The sequence below is a fragment of the Ambystoma mexicanum genome, chromosome 4p (genome assembly GCF_040938575.1).
Source record: "Ambystoma mexicanum isolate Mex_15411 chromosome 4p, UKY_AmexF1_1, whole genome shotgun sequence".
Classification (NCBI taxonomy): domain Eukaryota; kingdom Metazoa; phylum Chordata; class Amphibia; order Caudata; family Ambystomatidae; genus Ambystoma; species Ambystoma mexicanum.
The window spans coordinates 141,922,902-141,943,797 of record NC_090927.1 but is presented as its reverse complement, the minus strand read 5'-3'; the positions used below and the strand labels follow the sequence as shown (position 1 = coordinate 141,943,797).

Below are 20,896 nucleotides of genomic sequence, written 5' to 3'. Positions count from 1 at the left end.
GAAAGCGGGTCGCTCAAGAAGGATCTGTCGACGCCTCTTCGAAGAACTCGACTCCACCAGGTACATTGGGGGGGTAAAAACATTATAGGAGGGAATAAGACTTGCAGAACAATATATGGACTGGGCTTGTGCTATTTCTTTATTTTACAGGTTGCCCAGGTGGCGGGATCTCCACACAGAACTGTGTTTAGTGTTAAGGGCCAGTATTCTGCCTATTGCTCAACCATCTTATTTTCTCTCCTCTCTCTATTGCTGGTTTCACTCTATTGATCTGTGTGACATGATTACAGTATTGTTGATGCACTTTTCATGAGATCTATGGTGGTACCACTTTAGAACTGTATATATTTGCCATTGTTGATTTTCCTAAGTACAAAGTGAGTTATTATGATAAGTGTACATAACCTTGAATATTGATTATATAAAGACTGTGTTCTAACCAATACAGTGTGTGGACATTCCTTTGTGGGGGCTTGGGGACTACACTGTACTTAAAAACCAGCCTGCATCACCTCCTGAGAAGCTAGGCCTTGATTGCTCGTCCATTGCTACCGTAATAGAGAATCTTGGCTGGGGTCTTCTGTGCCTCTCTTCTACCATATAGGGAGCAGAAGTACAGACACCCCCTACCAGTCTTTACACACACTGACTAATGAACTCAAATATTGATTATTAAAAAATCATTTTCATTCAAGTGGTGTTATTTTTAACTTACAATAATACTGTGAAATGTGAACTCTGGACATTTGCTTAACAGTTGGCAGTTGGCTGTTCTGTGCGGTAGTGCAACTTTGGAATTGAGTAAGCGACTGATGATTAAGGCCGCCAATGTTGCACTGTTTCAGGTTGAGTCTAATAGTGTCTGCCTATATGCTCTCTTGATGAACAGAGAAATCGCTTCCCTTCTGATTGCGGTCTTCTGCAAAATGTTTCGTTAAAAGTAATACTCAATATTTGTGCAGTACCAGTTTTATTCATGTTAGTTTATGATAATATTTAATTCAACGCAGGAATACCTTCATTAATGTGCTCTAAACAAATGTATTATGTTGCTAATGTGAATCTGCTGACACGTTTCATGTTTCTTAGTGCTACATTGAGGATGAAATTGATTTACAAATGAACATGATTTACATTGTCTGATTACTTTAAAATGAATAACATATATAACATTTTGCAACTCCAACATTCAATAAAATATAAAGCAATCATTATTTTCTTTGAGCAATGTAAACATTCAAACAAATAATAATGTGATGTGTTGCACTGTACTGTGACTTCATGGAGTATTTCTACAGTATAACCTCTTCAGCACATAGCCTTGCTCTACAGGGGACCTACATCTATTTTTTTAACTCTTCGATTGCAGTTTCTTTGCTTAAATGAAACCACTGAGGAGGGATTGTTCCCATTCCTGAAAATGTATTACCACAGTGTTTTTCTAGCTTTGACCGGAAATGGCACACAAACCATTTCCAGTATGACTGCATTGAGGTGTCTGGCTTGATATTCCAACACGCATATTTAGGGCCTGCTTCAGGATATTTCCTGTAAGGAATGCGTCTTCCATCTGGGAGTAAAAAGTCTAAATCACTGCCTACATGTGTAGTACAGAATTCTACAACGAAATTAGTAGTTTTGTTCCAGTTCCAATTAGCTAAAGCCTGAGGACGGTGAAAACACAAACTGTGCTGACCATCGTGTCCTGGAAGTGTGTTTGTGCAGACGGCAGTGCAGAATGGACATTGCACCCAGCACCCAGACAGGTGCTCACACATTATTTCCTGAGGTTTATTGTTTAATAGCGTTAAGCCATGCTCACTAAACTCTTTTTTCAGTTGTTTATCTACAGCATCCAAAGCATTAGTCATGGCTTGATTTATGAAATGTATATCTGTTACTGTAAGATCCTCCAGGTCTTTGAGATCTGTTTTGTTAATCTCAACCCGCTCTTCTGCAATTTTACAAAATTCATGCAACCAGGAGGACAATTTCTTCTTTTTATCACTTGTATTATTAGCCACGTTAGTAGCAGAAGCAAAAGCTCTAATAAAATGAGCTTTGAAGGAATCCAGAGTTATATTAAAAGCATTATGAAGTCTGGATTTGTTTTTATCTGAACAATATCTGACAACATTATTTTCAATAAAGCGCTTAAATGCCTCTTTGGGCTGCTCAATGTATTCCACATATTTTTCAAAGTTCTCCTCCTCTGCTAAAGAGATGAGGAGGTGGTTTTCCAGGTTTGACCGGTTTCCATTAAAGGCTGGACAGTTGCTCCTCATCTCACCTGCTATGTCAATAGCTGTTGTTTTGTAGACTCCTTGGGCGATCGCATTTTTCAGTTGCTCAAATAGCAAATTAGCTAATGTTGTAACATTGTTGGTTTCCTGGCAGAAGTTGGAGAACAGCTCAAATAAACTTTCCTTCTCACTTTCAAGGCGTTTAATGGGATCATTTGTTATCTGAAAAATGTCAGACATCTTTTCAAATCGTTTGGCTGCCATATAGCACAAAAAACAAGAGATATACACTTTATAATCCTGTTTGAATTTCAAATGAAGGCCCTGAAACATTTTGTCTGTTTCTTCACTTATAGTGTTTAGTATCTCACTGAAGTAAATGCACTGATAATCCTGCTTTTGTGCCTCTTTTTTTGTGAGGTACTCATTTACACCCCTTCTTAGGGCCGTTGTTATCGTTCTAATTGTATCTTTTTCAGATTTGCCTAGAATTGCCTTTAATGAAAAGAACCATTTTCTGTTTGGTGAATAATACTCAGAAAATTCATCTGTAAAATTTGTCCATTTTGCTGTGCTGTTGATACTTTCTTTTATGTGAGGTTCGTTTTCAAACTGCTCTAGAAGAGTATTTTGCATATCTACAATAATATTTGGTCTCTCTGGGCGGGGAGCTGATGAGGCTATTTTCGTGTGCCAATCATTCCAGACGTGATCAAACTGTTCTCGTAGCGCCTCTTTTCCCAATCCCTTTCCTTTGAGGTCCAAGGCCAGCTTTTTACTTTTGCTTTGCAGTTCACTTTTATATTTTAACTTCATTCTCTGCATCTTGTTCTCACTACTTTTTTGGCTGATTTGTTCTCGACACATTTTCATTGTGCTTTCTACATTCTCATTCATAACATTATGCAGCCTGGTTTCAAATCGTCCCCTCCACTGAACCAAGATTTCAGAATGATTGTCTTCTTTGAAGAACTTTTCCAATTTCATTTGAATTGTTTCATATTCTTGTTGAACTTGCTCAGCAATGTATGCTCTTTCTGCAACATGGTTTTTGTTATTGCCAATGTCAACAGTTAACTGATCTTGCAGACCTAGAAAATGTTTCTTTAAATCCCAGTTCCATGAATTATACATTTTTTCTAACCTGTCGTATGTTGTAATCTCCAGTGAATTCTTAAAGCTGAAAACAAAATTCTCATCTAACAAAGCACTCCAAAGATCATTTATACGTAATTTTAAATCTGAAATCCTTACTATGCTGGGCTTACCATCTTCATGTTGTTTTGCACTTGTGAAAATTACACGTTTTAAGTCCTGTACATTTTCACTATAGCTGGGGGAAGGAGGAGCCATAGGCCCATCTCCTTCCCAGAGGTGTGCAAAGTAATGAATTTGAGTGTTTACATCAAATCTAATGACATCATTAAAGCACTTTACATCACAGCGCTCTTGTTGTGCTGCTATTAATGTCATTTCATCCAACTTTTTCTGAAGGCTCCTTCTCCCTTCCATGTTTTTTTCTTTTGCTGTGATTTCCCCCACATTCTGGTGCACAAACAGACAGCTTGGGGACAGCTTTACCTTTCTCATGCGCAAAAAGGCCTGGACGGCTATTTCAAGAATATTTTGCATTTCACATGGATTCTCTCCATAGATGTTGATCAGAGTCATGTTTCCAAGTCCGATGACAAAGGTGGCCAATTCATTATCACAAGTTGGAGACTTGCTGTTTTCTGCCTCCGGAGACCTCAAACCTTCTGTGTCGATGACAAGCAGATAGTCAAAGTTCATTTCTGTCCTCAGCTTATCATCCACCTTAATTAGTTGCATGAACGCCCCTCTTGTACATTTCCCAGCACTAACCGCAAACTGAAGGCCAAACATGGCATTCAGCAGTGTGGATTTTCCAGTGCTCTGTATGCCAAGCACTGAGAGGACATACAGCTTTTTATCTCCAAGCTTCTCAATTACTTTGTCGAGCACAGCGTCTATCCACTTAGTTGGTACATGTGCAGCGTCGCCGTCCATGAGTTCAATGGGGTAGCCCGAGACCATCAGATCTGCTGCAATCTCTGTCAAGTCACTGGAAAAATGTTTATTTTCTGACAAAGAATCCAAAGCTTCATATATTTGTCCTATTTCCCTCAGGAAGTGTTCAAGCCCAAATATGCAATCATTAATTTCCTTACGGAGCTTGTTCAAGACATTTTCGTCTCCACTGTTCTCTTTTTTTTCATTCTTCTTGTCAGCCAGCATTTTTGACCATAAACAATGAAATTGTTGATGCAGCTCAGAGACAGGGCCTGATGTCAAATCATCAAGGAACAATCTAAGCCATTGCAGAAAGTACATCTTTTCTGAATGTGAACTTGACTGTAGAATGTGTATAAATGACCTCATGAGGTCATTTAGTGGGAACGCCCTCCTTAACTGAGAATGTCTGATGGAACGCAGGGCAGATTCAATGTCACTCTTCTGCTGTTCGATGCTCTTGTTCATCCTATCCCGCAAGCGTCTTAGTTCTTTATCCTTTTTACACCAGTCATGCCACAGTTCACCTTGAAGTGAAAGAAATGTCTCTTTAATTTCTCGTAATTCTTTTTTTTTTAAGACAGTGAGTAATTCTAGTGCCCTTTTTTTGCCTTGTTTGCACTGTTCGGCATTTTCATCAATGAGAAAGCCATGCATTTCAGCAGTCCTTGCACATTCCTCCATATTGCCAGCCTTGTTTGAAATCTTCAGCAAGCGTTGAATTTGCGTTGACAGTTCACTAATTAATTGTGCTTCATTTCTGTTTTTAATAGCTATCTTTACTTGTATCCGAGAATTATCAACTTTGGTATGTTCTTTATCAGCTAATAGAAAAACTACTGGCGTTTTGGATTCAAAAACCTTTTGTAAGATGTGTTTGGCTTTGTCATTGCAATCAGTATCTGACATTAAAATGACATTCACAGCAGATATTTCATGTAGAAATGCAACTTGCTTCTCATGGTCTCGAGCGTCTCCATGAAGGTTAGTGAAAGCAATGCATTCATCAAACCTGTCATCATTGTTACCTCCGGGGCAATACCAGGCCACGTCCACCACTCCGTCCATCAGGAGGCAGTCTTTGCTGCTGCCACTACAATGTCGGTTGAAAAAGATGCTGTGCTTTTGTTTGCTCAAGAGGTGATTCAAGATCTGAGATTTAGAAGCTGGAGAATTTCTGAACCTTATGAAAGACACAAATGGTGTCTGAGTGGTACTAACTGGGCTGTTTTTGCATCGCTTTTCTTCTGAGTCTTTATCATTTGTTTTATTCTTCCATTTCTTTTTTACCTGACGAAGGGACCACAGAGGAAACTCAAGCTGTGATGTGCAGGGATTTGGTACCAAAAGTGGCAGTGCAAATTGGCAAAAGGATAGCTTTGTGGCAATGTACTGCCGCACAAAATTATCTGCACAATGAAAGATTGCCATCTGGACATCCATGGGGTGCAATGGGGACTTCTGCTCTGGAGCGGCGTCAGAGCTCACATTGATGACATTATTGAAAAAATCATCCACATCTGCAGAATCACCTGTGCCATCCCTAGTGTTGACATCCTTGTTGCTAGCCTCACTTCCTATCCCATCTTCTTTGCATACAACATACCTCGCCCGATAGTCCAACATCAGAAGCTTTTGAAAAAAGTAGAAAGGAAGTTTGCTCTCGCTGGTAGGAGGGCTATCATAGAAAGCAGAGTGGGCAATAATGTGGAAGTCAGACACTTTCATTTTCTTTGGATAATATTTTTCAAGGTTTAGTCGTTTGAGTACTTTTAAAAAGGCCTGATTTGTAAATGTGTTATGCATTTCCTGATTGTCTATGGGATCTTCTGCAGATGGTGAATATGGCTTGACTCCTTGCCGAAGAGATTCCAGCTCTTCAATTGCTTGTTGAGACTTTAGTTCATGGTTTGCTTCTCCAATATTCCCAAGTGTAAGGGCATTTAAATCTTTCTCTAGCAAGTCCCAGTCCCCACAATTATCATGCCCTTTAAGAACTGACTCCACTTCACTTAGAAGAGACCCTGCCAAGTATTCTTTCATGAGGGTCAGTCGTTCTTTCTTTTGTTCTGGAAACACTTCTGCATCTTCCAAGTCGCTTGTCAGACCTGTTTGCAATATATAGGCTTGAGCTCGGTAAGGATTCTGCTCCAACAAACTCATGTACTCAGTGTTTGCTTTTTTCAGTTCATTGACCATGAAATCAATTTCTGGCATTCCTAGAATATACCGAAAGGTGTGATGTTTCACATCATACCCTGCACTGTTGGCAATCAAGAGGAATAGTAATTCTTTTTCTATTTGCTTGCTTTTTCTCAGGACCCTTAGAAAGGAATATAGAGACAAACTAACATTCACGTTCACATTTATTCTTGATTCATGTATTGTTGCTGCGGAAGACGTGGCATCACACCGGGCCTCCATTATGTCCTTCTTTGCTTTCTGTAGAACCTGTACAAACTCATCTAACCCAGAAATGCTGATCTGTTGGCGCTGCTCTTTTTCTGACTCATAAATCCATCGTTCAATGACGGAAGACTTTGGGAACTTGTCCACAGATTGAATATGAGGATCAACAAGAGCACGCATTAAATATTTAATATACACTGTTTCGGTTTCTTGTGACTCTTTGCATTCCTCAACAACACGCACCAGATAATCCTGAAGCGCTGGATCTGCGAGACAAACATTATTCCAAACACTGTAGTTTTTTACTTTTTCATTCAGATGCTGTTTAAAGTCCATAAGTTTCTTTAAATTTTCCTCAGCACTGGAAACTTGCCAGGTTTTTACATCATTTAAGAACATTTTCGCTTCATTCACTCCACACAAATATTGTAGTCCAGGCAAAATATTTGCCTTTTGGTTTGTTAGAGTTTCATAGGCTTCTAGAAGATTGGTGCACAGGTGCTGCACATCTTTAAACTCACTTTTATGGTTATTTAGAATAATGTCCCACACTGGTACCAACTGATATCCCCTGTCTATAAGGCACCAGGTTTTATTATTGCTGACAAGGCCAGCTTTCCACTGTGTGAGGGAATCCACTTCCACTGGACCACCAGTTTTGGCAACAACCACCTGGATCTGTTTTTGCACAACTTCCATGTCTTTCCCTCGAGCAGACCCAGCAGATTTTTCATGTGATCCTCCAACAGTAGCACCCACAGTACAAAAACTGGGACCTATGCGTCCTTGGAGTGCTTTATTTGTCATGTTTTTCACTTCTTCAACATCTTCTGCTTTGAATCCTTCTGAGGAGGCCTTCCACCAGAATATCCCCCCAAAGTGCAAAGGTCCCTGATTCGCATGGGAACCAAAACGACAGAAAAAACTCTCAATTCCTCTGTTTATGAGATTATCCTCTTCATCTTTCGTAAGACTGAGAAGTTGCTCAATATTTGTTAACTCTTGCAGCGCTGCAGCTGACAGTCTCACCTGATCCATCTCAAAGTAGCACGAGGCCACTGGGATATAATTGTACTTTGTTGTAGAAAAGTAACTTCGTTCATGGTTGGATTTATGGTTTGTATCAGATTCTGAAGATTTTCTGTAATCTGGGCTTGTTTCCATCTGAATACCCAAAAAGCTGCCTTTCGCTGTGCAGTTCATACTATAGCCCAGTTTATCCATGCTTTTCATAAAAGTCGACTCTGCAAATGAAGATGAAAATTCTTTCTGCTCAATTACAGGGCTTTGTTCGGGACCCCGGAGTACAAATCCTTCTGGAATAATTAATAGAGTTTCACGCTTCACCAGGTAATCTTCAAGTTTTGTAGTCTTGTAAATGCCCTCGAGGGCAAGACCTCCTGATGCATTTCTTAGAATTTCTTGATCAGATATATGACCGTCCCTTTTTACAAATGATGCTTCCTGAAGAGGTAACTCTTTGTGGAGAGTTTCAATCATATCATGTAAAGGTTTCCAAGATGGCACCCAATACTCTCTGGGTATCTCCATAGCTTTCCTTAACTCTTCTTCTTTTCTGCTGCAGACACCATCCTGCCGCTCTCTTCCTTCCTGGTGCATTTGTTGAAGCTCGCTTAGTATCACCTTGGCTTGCTCCTGTCTCTTTTGCAGTACTGCACATCGTTCCGCTTGAACCTTATTTAATGTTGACACTTCATATGGAACGTTAAGAAGCTTCTTAAGAGCTCGTTTTTCCCAGAGATGTTGCACATGCTGTTCTAGTTTTTGGTAGTCGTCGTGATCAGTGTACTGCAACGCTTCAGGATTATCAATCCCAAGAATGACTTGTAGTTTTTGCAGCCAGTATGCTCGATTAAGTCCCAATTTATTGAGCTTTTCAACAAGTCCCTTTTCTCTGGAATCTTCTTGGGTTTTACCATCAGGGATCTCTTTCGGCATTTCTAACAAATCAAAAAAAGAAATAATGTCAGTTCGGATTTAAGGACTGTTACCTCATTTATGTGGCATCAATATTTAATGTTGTTGCATTTTGTTGTTGCATATAATGCAATACCACTGTTGAAATTCTTTCCCGAATAATAGGCGATTTAAAGTATGTATGTATTAATTAATCGTATTAATTAATCATAGAACAAATGAAACTAAGGGAAATTATATGACAATTGTATGTGTAGAGTAACCTACAAAATTTTATGACCATGACTGAGACATAAAGAAAATAAAATAGATTGTGTGTGCATGCCTACGTGTGTGTGTGTGTGTGCGTGCGTGGGTGCATGTGTGTGTGTGCATATATGTGTGTGTGTGTGTGGAGGTGTGTGTGTGCAGTTGTGTGTGGGTGTGTGCGTTCGTGTGTGGGTCTGTGCGTGTGTGTGCATATGTGTGTGTGTGCGTTTGTGTGTGTGTGGAATATGGGGGAGGGTTTACGAGTTCACTATGCAGCTATGTGCATGCTACAGAGAATGAATGAGCATTGCTGTGCAACCAACCTGCATACAAGGGTGCTTCTACCACAGCAACACAATCTGTGTGGGTAAATGCATATTTATGTGGTAGAACTTCACCCTGTCAGTTTACCTAACTGAAGAATATGATCTTTGTCACAAAGCCGAGAATAATCAACAAATGAGACAGATATATTTACAAAAAGTAAAGCAAGGCATATTTAAGGAATTCACAATGATGGGGCTGTGACTAGGATAAATCAAAGCAAAACATAACACAACTTGTAAGATGGTTTCTGCTCTATGGTCTCCTTATCCTCAGTCCTTCCCAATTCTCCTAGGAGGCAACACTCCTGGGGGGATGTACAGAGAGCCACTCACAGTCCTCAGATTTCAAGTATCCCACGCTACTTCTATGGCACATGGTTGTCGGGACGCCTGTCATCGGCTTTTGATCCTTGTGTGGTTGTATCTATAATTATTATTGTTATTATTCAGGTATTTATTGAGCACAGACCTAGCTTCACGAAACAATTGAGTGCTTTGCATGTCATAGACAGAGGTTCACAGCGAGGGCAGTAGGTCGCAAGGGGTCAATGCAAGCGAATTTGGAGTTAGCAACGGAAGAGGTGGCAGGTGTGCAATTCAGCAGCAAGGTATCTATGAGCAACATAGGGAAGAAACAGGGGGAAGCAGAACGCTCAGTCTCAGGTGATGTATGGAGTGGAGGGTGTGTGGACCTTGGTGTTAGGGAGGAGCCATTCTTCAAGGAGTCTCTCCTCTTCAACACCTAGGCCATTACGTCGCCCACGTGCCAATTGACTCCCTGGACATCTTCTGCCCCTCACCTCCCCGCCACCCTGTACAGCTGTGCGTCACCACTTGGCCCTCTGTATTAAACCCCCCGCTGTATATTTGTTCTGTTGTATACCTCTGTTAAGCGCTTCATTGTGTATCTGTATTGTTGTATACCTCTGTTAAGCACTCTGTTGCTTCTAGAAGCTAGGTCCGCGCGCAATAAATTAATTAATAATAATAATAATAATAATAATTTGGCATTTATATAGCACTACGAACCCTCAGGTATCTGAGCGCTGCTTATTATTACCCACGGTGTGTGGTGCTCATTTATTGACCTCGGAAGGATGAAAGGCTGAGTTTGGCTCTGCCGGGATTCGAACCTGCGTTAGCAAACTCTGCACCGATGTCAAAGCAAGTGCTCTACTCGCTGTGCTACTTGACCGGCTATTAATAATAATAGTAATAATAATAATAAAATAAGAAGAACATTCCTTCAAGAGGAGGGTTATGATGGCAAAGCTGAAACATATCTGGGGATGCTTATGGCCTTGTGCAGAAGGGATGTGACCAAGGAGTTTGCGCTGGACTGCCACCTTTGGTGTGGGGCCAAGCCTGATTTGCATATTGTATTTCCCCTTCTGTAATGGCTTGGCAGGCTGAAAAATGATTGTCTGAAGGGATGCCCATAGCTGTGCCCGTGGTTTTGACTTGTACAAAACCTTGCAGCCATCAACGTTTTGTTTTGCTCATACTGATTTAAGACATCTGCTCATCTTTGAACATTGGTGAGACACAGCACATTTGTGCCTTTACAGACTAGAAAATGAATATAGAATAATGTTTGTATATAAAATGCTGTCACAACTGTGGGAGTACAGTTAAGGATACATAGGAAAAGTCAGTACATTTTACCCAGTAATATTTGAACCCTTGAATGGATAGTCATTACATTTTAAAGCGAGTGAGCATCCCTGACCTGAGCAAGCATGACCAGTTATTTGGAGACCCATGTAGTGGTTCAAACGTTATAAGAAGCTTAACATCAACCATTGTTTTCCTTCTTTAGAATGGACCTCTACATGGGGAAAATGCAGTCAAGTTGTATACACTGTTTAATCCTTTTACAAAACGTTATTAGCCAGACTCCAGGTATGAACTTGGGAAAAAAGTGAAATGTATGTGAGCTTCTGACAAGCACACAATGTGTATTCGTAATGTGCAGTGTAATATGCCAATATATGAAGGGAACCTACTTTAAAAAACTTGCCTCTAAAAAATAACCTAACTTTGTATTCAATTCAATCAGCTTTATTTTGGCAAACATTGCCATGAAAGCACATACAATAAAACAAATCATAAACAATGAAATGCAAACATGAAGACCTTAAATGCATCATGCATACAGTACAAGGGATCTCTGTTCAAAAACTGAAGACGAACTCCCTGTCATATGGGAACGCAGCGTAGACAATCTTTAGTGGCGAGTTTAAAAACAATCTCCTGAGTTAAAAGGAAGTTGCAAATAATACGACAACGCATGTTAAAATAAACACAAATTAAAATCAGTTAATTTCTTGAGGCATTTGTTATCAATTCTACCAAAATAAAATCAGGCATCCTATGCTTCATGAAAGGCCCAGATAACATATCAAGAGCAACCTCGGGGATGCATGACTTCCGTTTTATGTTAGTCTAGCTTTAGCCATCCTCCTCCTCCTCCATGCATATAGAGCAAACCGCTAAGCTGTCAGATGAATCAGGACAAAGCTTCATGGCCTGTTCCACAGATCGGGTCAATCTTACCAGAAATAAAAGTTTTAAAAATGTTATCCTGAGATCTAAGTATCCTGGACAGATTAGCATGAAATTAATTGTACTCTCAGGTGTCTTTCCATACAGGGGATATACATCCTCCATCCCATTGCTACATTTACTTGTCTATTGCTTTACTGCTATGATACCCAATCCCAATTTAACATACAATGTTCTCAGGTACTTAGGCTGCACAACATCCAAGTATTCCTCATAACCAAAGATTAACTTGCAGTCCCAGTAGTCCGTAAGCCTGCGTTTCTGGTTCACCAGGCTCAGAATGCCCGATTCAGCTTTATCCTTCAAGGCTTGTTTGATCAACACCCTGGATAAAGAATTAATTGCATCTGATTGAGACCCAAAAGTACTTAACACTATTACAGCAAGTAACTTTCTATTGTCGAACCTCATGTTACTGCTTTGTTCTGTATGTGTAGTCGTACTTTGTGACTTCAACATACCAAAAATCCTGTGATGCATTGATAGAGAGAAGAACACAGACACGAAAACATAGATAGATAAGATTCAAACATAGATAGATGAGCACATTACAAAAGTGGATGTATTTAAAAGATATACTTCTAATATTCGGGTATCACTCAAAGTCAATATGTACAGTTAAATGCAACCAATAACTGCTAACCGAAAGTACATGCAAAGTACAACACTGTATGGCATCATGACATTAAGAAGGTGTCAATATAGACAATACCAACACTATTTTAGTTTTAAAAATGTGATTCCGTTATTCCTGAGGTTTACACCATCTCCTCGGACATCACCTGTCCGAATGTTGTAGCATTAAATTATGAACATACCACAATGACATAGCATTCTGCCAATGTACCAAATGAGGTGAGCACAATATCTGTTGTTTTCAGCCACCTTATTCTCACACCAATGCTTGAAAATATGATATATCACTATGGGTACTGCTATATATACTATATCAAGTCTTGATGGCTCATTTGCAAGGCTTGTTCACCATCAATATGTTGAAAGCCATTGTAGCCACAGGTCATAGGGAACTCAACCAGTCCTCACTTTCCATAGATATAGATTGCCAATTACATTGGGCCATTGAGCATGACCCATACTACCCCAAATGACATTCATATAAAGCTTCTACGACTTACAGAAGGGTGACTATGCACATGACTGCACAGTAAACATAAAAATATTCAGTGACACTCGCAAAGGTACAAGAGGACACACTTGAGGGGGGAGACATACTTTACATTGACGAGTCCTCAGACATTGACCAAACACCTGGGCAAAGGCTTACTGGGACAGCAGGTGTGAGGTTGAGAGAGGACGGGACAAGCGAGGTAGTGACAAGCGCACGTCTACCGTCAAATTATTCATCACAAGCAGCAGCATTAGTGTGCATTCTGGGCTGTCACGTTGGATGAGGAGGTGCTATGTCAACATGATCTAAGTTTGCCAAGGTTACCACTACATGATAGTGGTTGTATGTCCATTTTCCCATGAATCGAGGCCAGTCCTTGTTCCCATCCTGATGCCCTTAGAGCAGCAAAATTCCTGGTCTGAGAGATATTCCGACGATGGGGCATGTGTGAGGTGGTGCGGTCTGACAATGGCCCTCACTTTGCCAACGAGATGTTCCAGCACATCACAAACTTGTTGGGAATTCAACACAAATTCTCTTGTGCCTGTCACCCACAAGCAAACGGGATGCGTGAGTGTCTCAACGGCTTCCTTAAGGAGGCTATAGCCAAAACTAAAAAGATGCTGAACAGTAATTGGCTTCATTGCCTTCCTTTAGCCTTGTTCGCACTGCGCAATAAGCCCGGGTCCGACCACCATTTAACCCCACATGAGGTGGTGACAGGACAGGACTTCCCCTGGCTCCTCCCACTAGGGCAATCAAAGATGCTGAGAGTGTGGCTGATGAATTGGGTCAGGAAAAGTATGAGTATACAACTTCCTTGATGGCTAGTGCCTCTTTTATTTCTCACCAGCTGCAAAGACAACATGAGAGGCCTGAAGCCAGAGAAGAAAGCGACAGCACTGAGACCAATGAGGACTTACTTAAACAGCCACCTTTGTATCCAGGGGACAAAGTACTTTTATGTAATTTCTCCAGAAAATGGATGCCCCGCGGTTCACGGGACTGATAACTGAGCGAGCTGTTAAACTTGTCAGGAAGAACACTTGGCACCACCTCGGTGGCATCAAGTCCTACAAAGCGGTGGCCTCTCCTAGCACCAACATCGACAGAGCCAATGATCCTCAAACAGAAGAGCTAACCAATAACCAGGAATCAGCACAGCCCGGCAGAATACACCCATTGGTTACTCATACAGAGCATCTTTTTTATGAGAGATGTAACTCAGCAGAAAGACGGAGGGCGTCCCCCCAACATACTGGCTGTGCCTCCAACAGCAGCCACTCATTCTCATAGAAGGCGTCCCCCCTATCTACCCATACTCTACTTCTCTTAGTCACTCGGAACAAAGACAGAGAGCGTCCCCGCAACATACTGGCTACTCCTCCAACAGTAGCCACCCATTCTCACTGAAGGCGTTCCCCCTATCTACCCATACTCTACTTCTTATAGTCAAAGGAGAAAGGAAGGTGCCCCCCCCTACTCACACTCACACTACCCATTGACCAAACCTCACACCGGAGGAGAGATCCCACTCCATCTCTATGCACACAATTGTTTTGGTGTGGTGTTGTCACGAACCATACCTCATCAAATATCCTTACCATACACAACTATGGTTGCACGATGACCAAATGCATCTGTGGCATGCTAACATTTTGATAATGCCCCAGAGTCCCTGACTGATATGTCTGTAGACCTGCACCTCCTGAAACAGGTCAAACTACCCATACTTTCCATACAACATGGAAACATCTCATCGGAGGAGCAGGAGCCTTCCCTCACTGCAGGAGCTGTGCCCCCGCTCAGAAGGAGAGCCTGGGGTAACACCCAGATGCAAGGTAGGCCCCAGGGCTTATAATAATACATATTGCCATCTGCAGATTTCATCTTCCTTACCGCTGCGAAATATGCTGAAATAACACTACAATTATCGTGTCTGCACACGATCGTCGGCTACTAGATTTCATTTTGTTTTTACTGCAAAAACTCCATTTGCCTTATCAGTGTACCGAGCCACCATTGCAGCCCACGAGGCCTAGTCAGCCAAAGATGGCCGCTCGCCCTCACACAGCTGCAGCCTGGTTCTGATTTCCTCCCAGGACCTGCAACACGTCTTGTTTGGCTACAAGCTCCTTCTTCAGAGTCAATCCCCCGCCGGCAGGCTAAAGCCGGGCCACCCACGAAGGCACACACAATAAGGCACTTTCCCTGTCCCGAGCCTGTCGGAGCCAGAGGACTGGAGGTTTGCCAAGCTGTGCTGCACTTCCTCACCATTACCGGCACCCATCCCAACCACAATCTGCAATACCTCCTGTGCGCCCAATCACACGTGAGGTAATACCTGACTGTCCACCGTGAGAATCACCATGCAGTGAACTTACTCAAATATTCAAATGACTATCGTTACATGACAACAGTCGCCAACCTGCCTGCCACGTCCATCATGCCTCTCGCATTGTTTCTTATCTTCACTGCACCTTTCCAACAATGACATTTGTTTATTGCCCTCTGTGCCACGATCAGTGAAAAACACGCATATACCCCACTGAATAGTTAAATCGTTTTCAGCCTACGGCACCTTTTTCCGTGTAAGCCGCATCCAGTCTATGCCTCAACTAGTATGCTACATTTACCCTATTGTGCCCTGGTTAGTTAAATTGCTTCCACAAAGCTGCATCTAGCTTGGGCTTTAGCATACATTCTGTATCTACCTTACTGTGCTAGTCAATCACATTTAGCCCACTGCACCTCTAATTTGAAAGTCGCATCTAGCCCACTCTGCCTCTAAACACTGTAAATTGCATTCAGACTACTATGCCTTTAACATGTATGCTGCATTTTAATCACCTGTACCTGCAATAGTGAATATCGCACCTAGCCCCCTGTGCATGCATGATGCAGCTGCATATAGCACACTGCGCCACCAACTCAGAAACTACATCCATCACACTGTGTTCCCAACCCTAGAACTACCTTTACCTACTGAGCCATTGAACACTGACTGCTACACAGGAGCCCACTGTGCAGTTAACATAGAACATTGCACCGTACCCATTGCTCATCCAACAGCGACTAATACATCTCAGCCCTCCACGTTCAGAACATCCAGCAACAGCCACCACTGTGCTGCTTACCGCACCCCACCCAAGGTATCCAACAATACATTACCACCCGCTACTTATGCCCTCACATCTAGACATACCTCACACACCACCACCATCATCACTCCCACTCCACACAATAACACTCACTATGATCACACTCCTGCATACGAACAAAAGCACTCCAGATACCCCCTACACACATCACACATCTCTCCCCTCCCTCAACACATAAGCTCATCAGGCCCACTAACCTTACTGTCATGAGCAACCTCGTCACACATGCAGCCTTCACAATACAAGACAAAACCAGGAAGTCAAGGTTCAGAGCTCGTACCGAGCCCATGCTTCTCCCTAGCCTCGCCCAACACGAGGTCAAGGAGAAATCAAAAGCTAGGCTCCCGCACTATAGCTAATCACACACCTTCCAAACACATCACAACCACACCCACTCCACACAAACCAGCACCAGCATATGAGACCATTCCTCTGCACCCCCGCATACAACCACCCAACATACCAGGACCCTCCCTGACCAGCTATACTCACCGCACCACATCTTCAGTCACCTCCTCCCAATGCCCCACTAACTACCCCCTCACTCTTCCAACCCCAAAAAGACCACAGTCACATGCCAACTCAAATGCGCCCTCATCAATGCTCGATCCCTCCCAGCGCACACCCTCGAAATCAACAACCTCATCACCACTCTTGACCTAGACCTACTGGCCATTACGGAAACTTGGCTCAATGAGGCCTCCGGCCCAGCCATCACAATCGCCCTCCCACAGGGCTACTTTATCCTCTGACAGGACAGACAACTCTCCAAAGGTGGAGGTGTTGCTCTAATAACTAAGGACAAGTACCCCGCCAGACTATGTTACCACACCTGGGAAAATGACAACAACTTCCTCTCAGTTAAACTACCCATATCCGCTAACTGCACTATAAATATGCATGTTCTGTACAGGCCCCCTGGCACCCCCCAATCTCCAAGGGCAACTCCTCCACTTCCTAAGTAACAATCTAAAAAACTCAACCAAATCCATCTTACTGGGTGACCTCAAACTTGGCTTCGCCGACCCCAAGGACAAAGCAGCCTCAGCCCTCATCAAAGAACTTAAAGACCTCAGCTCCACACAAAAAGTCATTCTCCCCACACACTCTAAAGGCCGTACCCTGGACTGGGTGGCAGACCACAACTGCTCCTCCACCATAACATCGCAAACAGCATACCCCTGGACGGATCACAACTGCATCCAATTCTCCATCCCCATTACGCCCACCACTAAATCACTCACACATGCCCCCCCAGCCATAGCCAGAAGTTCCAAAAAACTCACAGCTAACAACCTCTGCCCTCTTTTAGATGTCAAGGAACTGAAACCCCCCCTTTGTGAATGACCCTAACACTCTGGCCGACATATACGCACTCACGCTCACAAGAGCCGTCAATGCCATAGCCCCACTCGGAGCAAAAAAAGAGAAGAAATCCATGAGCACCAATTCATGGTTCATGGATGACCTACTCACACTCTGCACCAACAAACACGCAGCCCTTACCAATTGGCAGTCCAACCCCTGTGACGCCAACAATGAGGAATTCAAAATCATCTCAAAGCAATATAACAAAAAGCTATCTTCCTTGCCAAATCCAATGACATCAACCTCTGTATCTCCAAAGCTAGCTCTAAGTCCAAGGAACTGTTCACCATCTTCAAAGACCTCACCCCCCCCCCGACCAGTCCAGACTAAATCATTAAAGACGAAGCATGGTGCACCAGCATTCAAGCAGCACTTCCAAATAAAATCTCTCTCCTCCAAGACAAATTACAATTACAATTACAGCGTAATGCTCTACCAACTCTGACCCAGACCCTCCTGCCACACCCACCACCGCCACGCTAACCTCCCCTCTCTTTGCATTTAGAGAAGTCACTGTAACCGAAGTCATAGCTCTCCTCCAACACCTCAAACCATCCACATGCAAAAGTGGCATTTTCCCACAAAGCATTATTAAAGAATGCGCTGACTCCTTTGCCCCAATCATCACGGCATTCATTAATACCTCTTTCACTTCTGGTACTGTCCCATCTAGTCTAAAAGAAGGATGGGTCCGACTGCTCCTTTAAAAAGCCTTCCCTTGACCCCTCTTCACCAAACAACTACCGACTCATTACTACCATCCCTTTCCTGCTTAAAATCCTAGATAAAGCGCCCACAACCAAATCCAGTATTTCATTGAAACAAACTCAATTCTAGGCAAAAGACAATCTGGATTCTGCAAAGGCCATGGCACCAAAACGGCCCTCTTAGATCTAAAAAAACAAATAAAGATAATGGACAATGGTAAACCGGCCCTCCTACTACTATTGGACCTATCAGCCGCGTTCGACCTCGTCGATCACAAAACACTCACCTCCCATTTGACCAATGCAGCCCACTTCTCTAAATAGGCTTCATCATGGATAACCTCCTTCCTAGAAGGCAGAGCTATGAAAGTTTTCTCAGACTCTGCCAATGCTGCCCCCACCACCATCCACTGCGGTGTTCCACAGGGTTCCTGCACTGCGCCCAGCCTCTACAACCTATTTATCAAGCCCCCTTTCGACAAACTGGACTCCTTCGGCATAGCTTACACAAACTCCCGAGTTTTGGGGTTGCCATTCCGGTATAAACAGCATGGCTACCTCCAACTTCGTATGAGGCCCAATGTGTTTCAAAGCGCTTCAAGGCAAAGGAGGGAACAAGGGTAAATACAATGACATTCTTACAGGCCATGAACAGTAAGGATGTGAAATGAACTATCGTACTCGGCCTGACGACATTTCAGATAGTGCAAGAGCTATGACATAGATAAGGAAGGGAGGGGGGAGAGTGGGAAGGAAATGGAAACAGACAGGCGACTACGGTACTAGGCCTGACGACATTTCTGGTAGAGCCGGAGAAAACAAAAGGTGAGGGAGAGGGGTGCAGAAAGGGAGGCGAGGAACAAAACAAGCGACTATCATATTAGGCCTGACGACATTTCAGATAGTGCTGGAAGGGTGGTGGGGAGGAAAAAACAGTAATGGGAGGGTGGAGGAAACAGACGAGGTTGCTATCATATTAGTTCCAGGGACAATTCTGATAGACTAAGTGCATAGAAGAAAGTAAGGGGAGGAGATAGGAAAAGGGAGAAGGTAAAGGAGGAGAGAACAGAGAGTAAGCAGTCAAAAAGAGTGGAAAAGCAAGAGTGGAGAGCAAATACAATTGCAGAAGTCAGGATCAAAAGCAACCTCCGGCTTTCCCCCTCCTGCTACTTACATGCTGGTAATTACCAAATGCAATACTTGGTGAGGGTGCATAATGCCCTCATTTCATTCTTTGACCAGCGTACCACTGGGACACGGAGGGTTACTGCACATGTCTCTTCTTGCTTGATATGAGCCCTCAGCCACACTTCTTCTCCGCGTCTAACGTTACCCCATAACTTCCTCCATCTGCAGCCTGGGGCGTAGAACCCCTTTTCCTAACGTTGGGGCTGCTGTTTCCCCTGTTTTCCTGGTGAAGCACTTCTTGTTTACCTGGCACTGGCTGCTGCACAGTGATACCGGTCTCCCTCATTACTGATGGGTTATCATAAGGCTGCAGCTCCCCCTTTCCTTTTCCCTGGGGAATCCTAAAGCTGCAGCCCCCCCCTCTTCTAGGCCCTGGGTCTCTTGTTGGGATACAGCCCCAACTATTGCTTGATCAGGGCCTGCCACATGTACTGTAGCTGCAGCTTTCCCAACTTTCTTCCTTCTGGGATAGGATGAAGCTGCAAATCCTCTTCCCTGGCCCTCGGTGATCATCTGTAACTTGACAGTCTACCCTTATCTTCTCTCTTCGCCCTGGGTGATGGTACTTACTTGTGTTCCTTTCCTTCTTGTCTGCACCCCCCAGAGCAGACTGGTCAGCTCAATCTTCTCTTTTCCACGGCGGTTCTTTTCCTTTCCTTGAGACTCGTCGCCAGTGTAATAATCAAAGCTTCTTAGTCATCTTGGGTAGGTTCCACAAGTAAGCTTTATTCCAGGTACACTTAACATGGTAAGCATGAACCACTGGGTCCGATCACCCAGGCTGGGCCTCTCCAACTGCTAGACTTTGGAACCTTCACGACAGGCATTCCTACACTCACCAACATTCTCTCAGGCACACCAACATTCCCTCATGCATTCTCAAGCACCTGCATTCACACTAAGCACGATAGAACAAGAATATTAACACCAAAATAAAGAATTTCAAAATTTGACAAACATATAAAGAAGTTCATTTAGTGGAATGTTAGCACAAAGTCGCCAAAACAGAAATAAAAACAAATTATATTAACACCAAATGAAATCATTACAACATGGGTCAAATAAAATAATTCCCTCCATCATAATGTTTCAACAAAATCATTCTATGCCAAACATTTTAAATAGAAATAGAGGTATTAATACAACCTTACATGTTAATGTTAATGTTAATGTTAAAGGACATTTGTACCGGGCACTCTGGCGGCTCTGAAAAAGGGAGAGTGGAGGGGGGGGGGGGGTGAGTTAGTGGGAATGAGCTGGAAACGTGCAAGAGAGCAGTGATGTGCTGTTGGCAGCCTCAGCCCAGTGGGTCCGTTGGCTGGGCTTGGGGTGTTTTACGGTCGGCAGTCGTTGTGTGCTGTTGTGCAAGTCTATGCGCGGTTTATTTTGTTGTTGCAGTGTAGTGAAGTATGTGCGGTTTGCTACGTTTAAGGCTTGTGGTTGTGTTTGGTTAGCGTTTGAGAGGTGTATGCAGAGGGATGAAATTGTTAGTGGATTGGTTAGTTGGCATTGCTGTGCTTGCAATTATGTCTGGGTGTGGTATCTGCTATCATTCACTATTCCATCTAAGTGTGGCACATGC

At 43.0% G+C, this 20,896-nt stretch overlaps 1 protein-coding gene across 3 annotated transcripts in view; it reads right to left on the bottom strand.

Moving 5' to 3' along the window:
- Nucleotides 1-953: 953 nt before the first annotated feature.
- The window catches only part of LOC138453079 (interferon-induced very large GTPase 1-like), a 213,228-nt gene continuing 193,285 nt past the window's right edge, over nucleotides 954-20,896 (bottom strand). For all 3 annotated transcript variants that reach the window (XM_069605586.1, XM_069605587.1, XM_069605585.1), the window contains one exon: nucleotides 954-8,644. In XM_069605586.1, the coding sequence (XP_069461687.1) occupies nucleotides 1,344-8,642 (7,299 nt within the window). In that variant the 5' untranslated portion in view covers nucleotides 8,643-8,644 and the 3' untranslated portion in view covers nucleotides 954-1,343. The remainder of the gene's footprint in view (nucleotides 8,645-20,896) is intronic.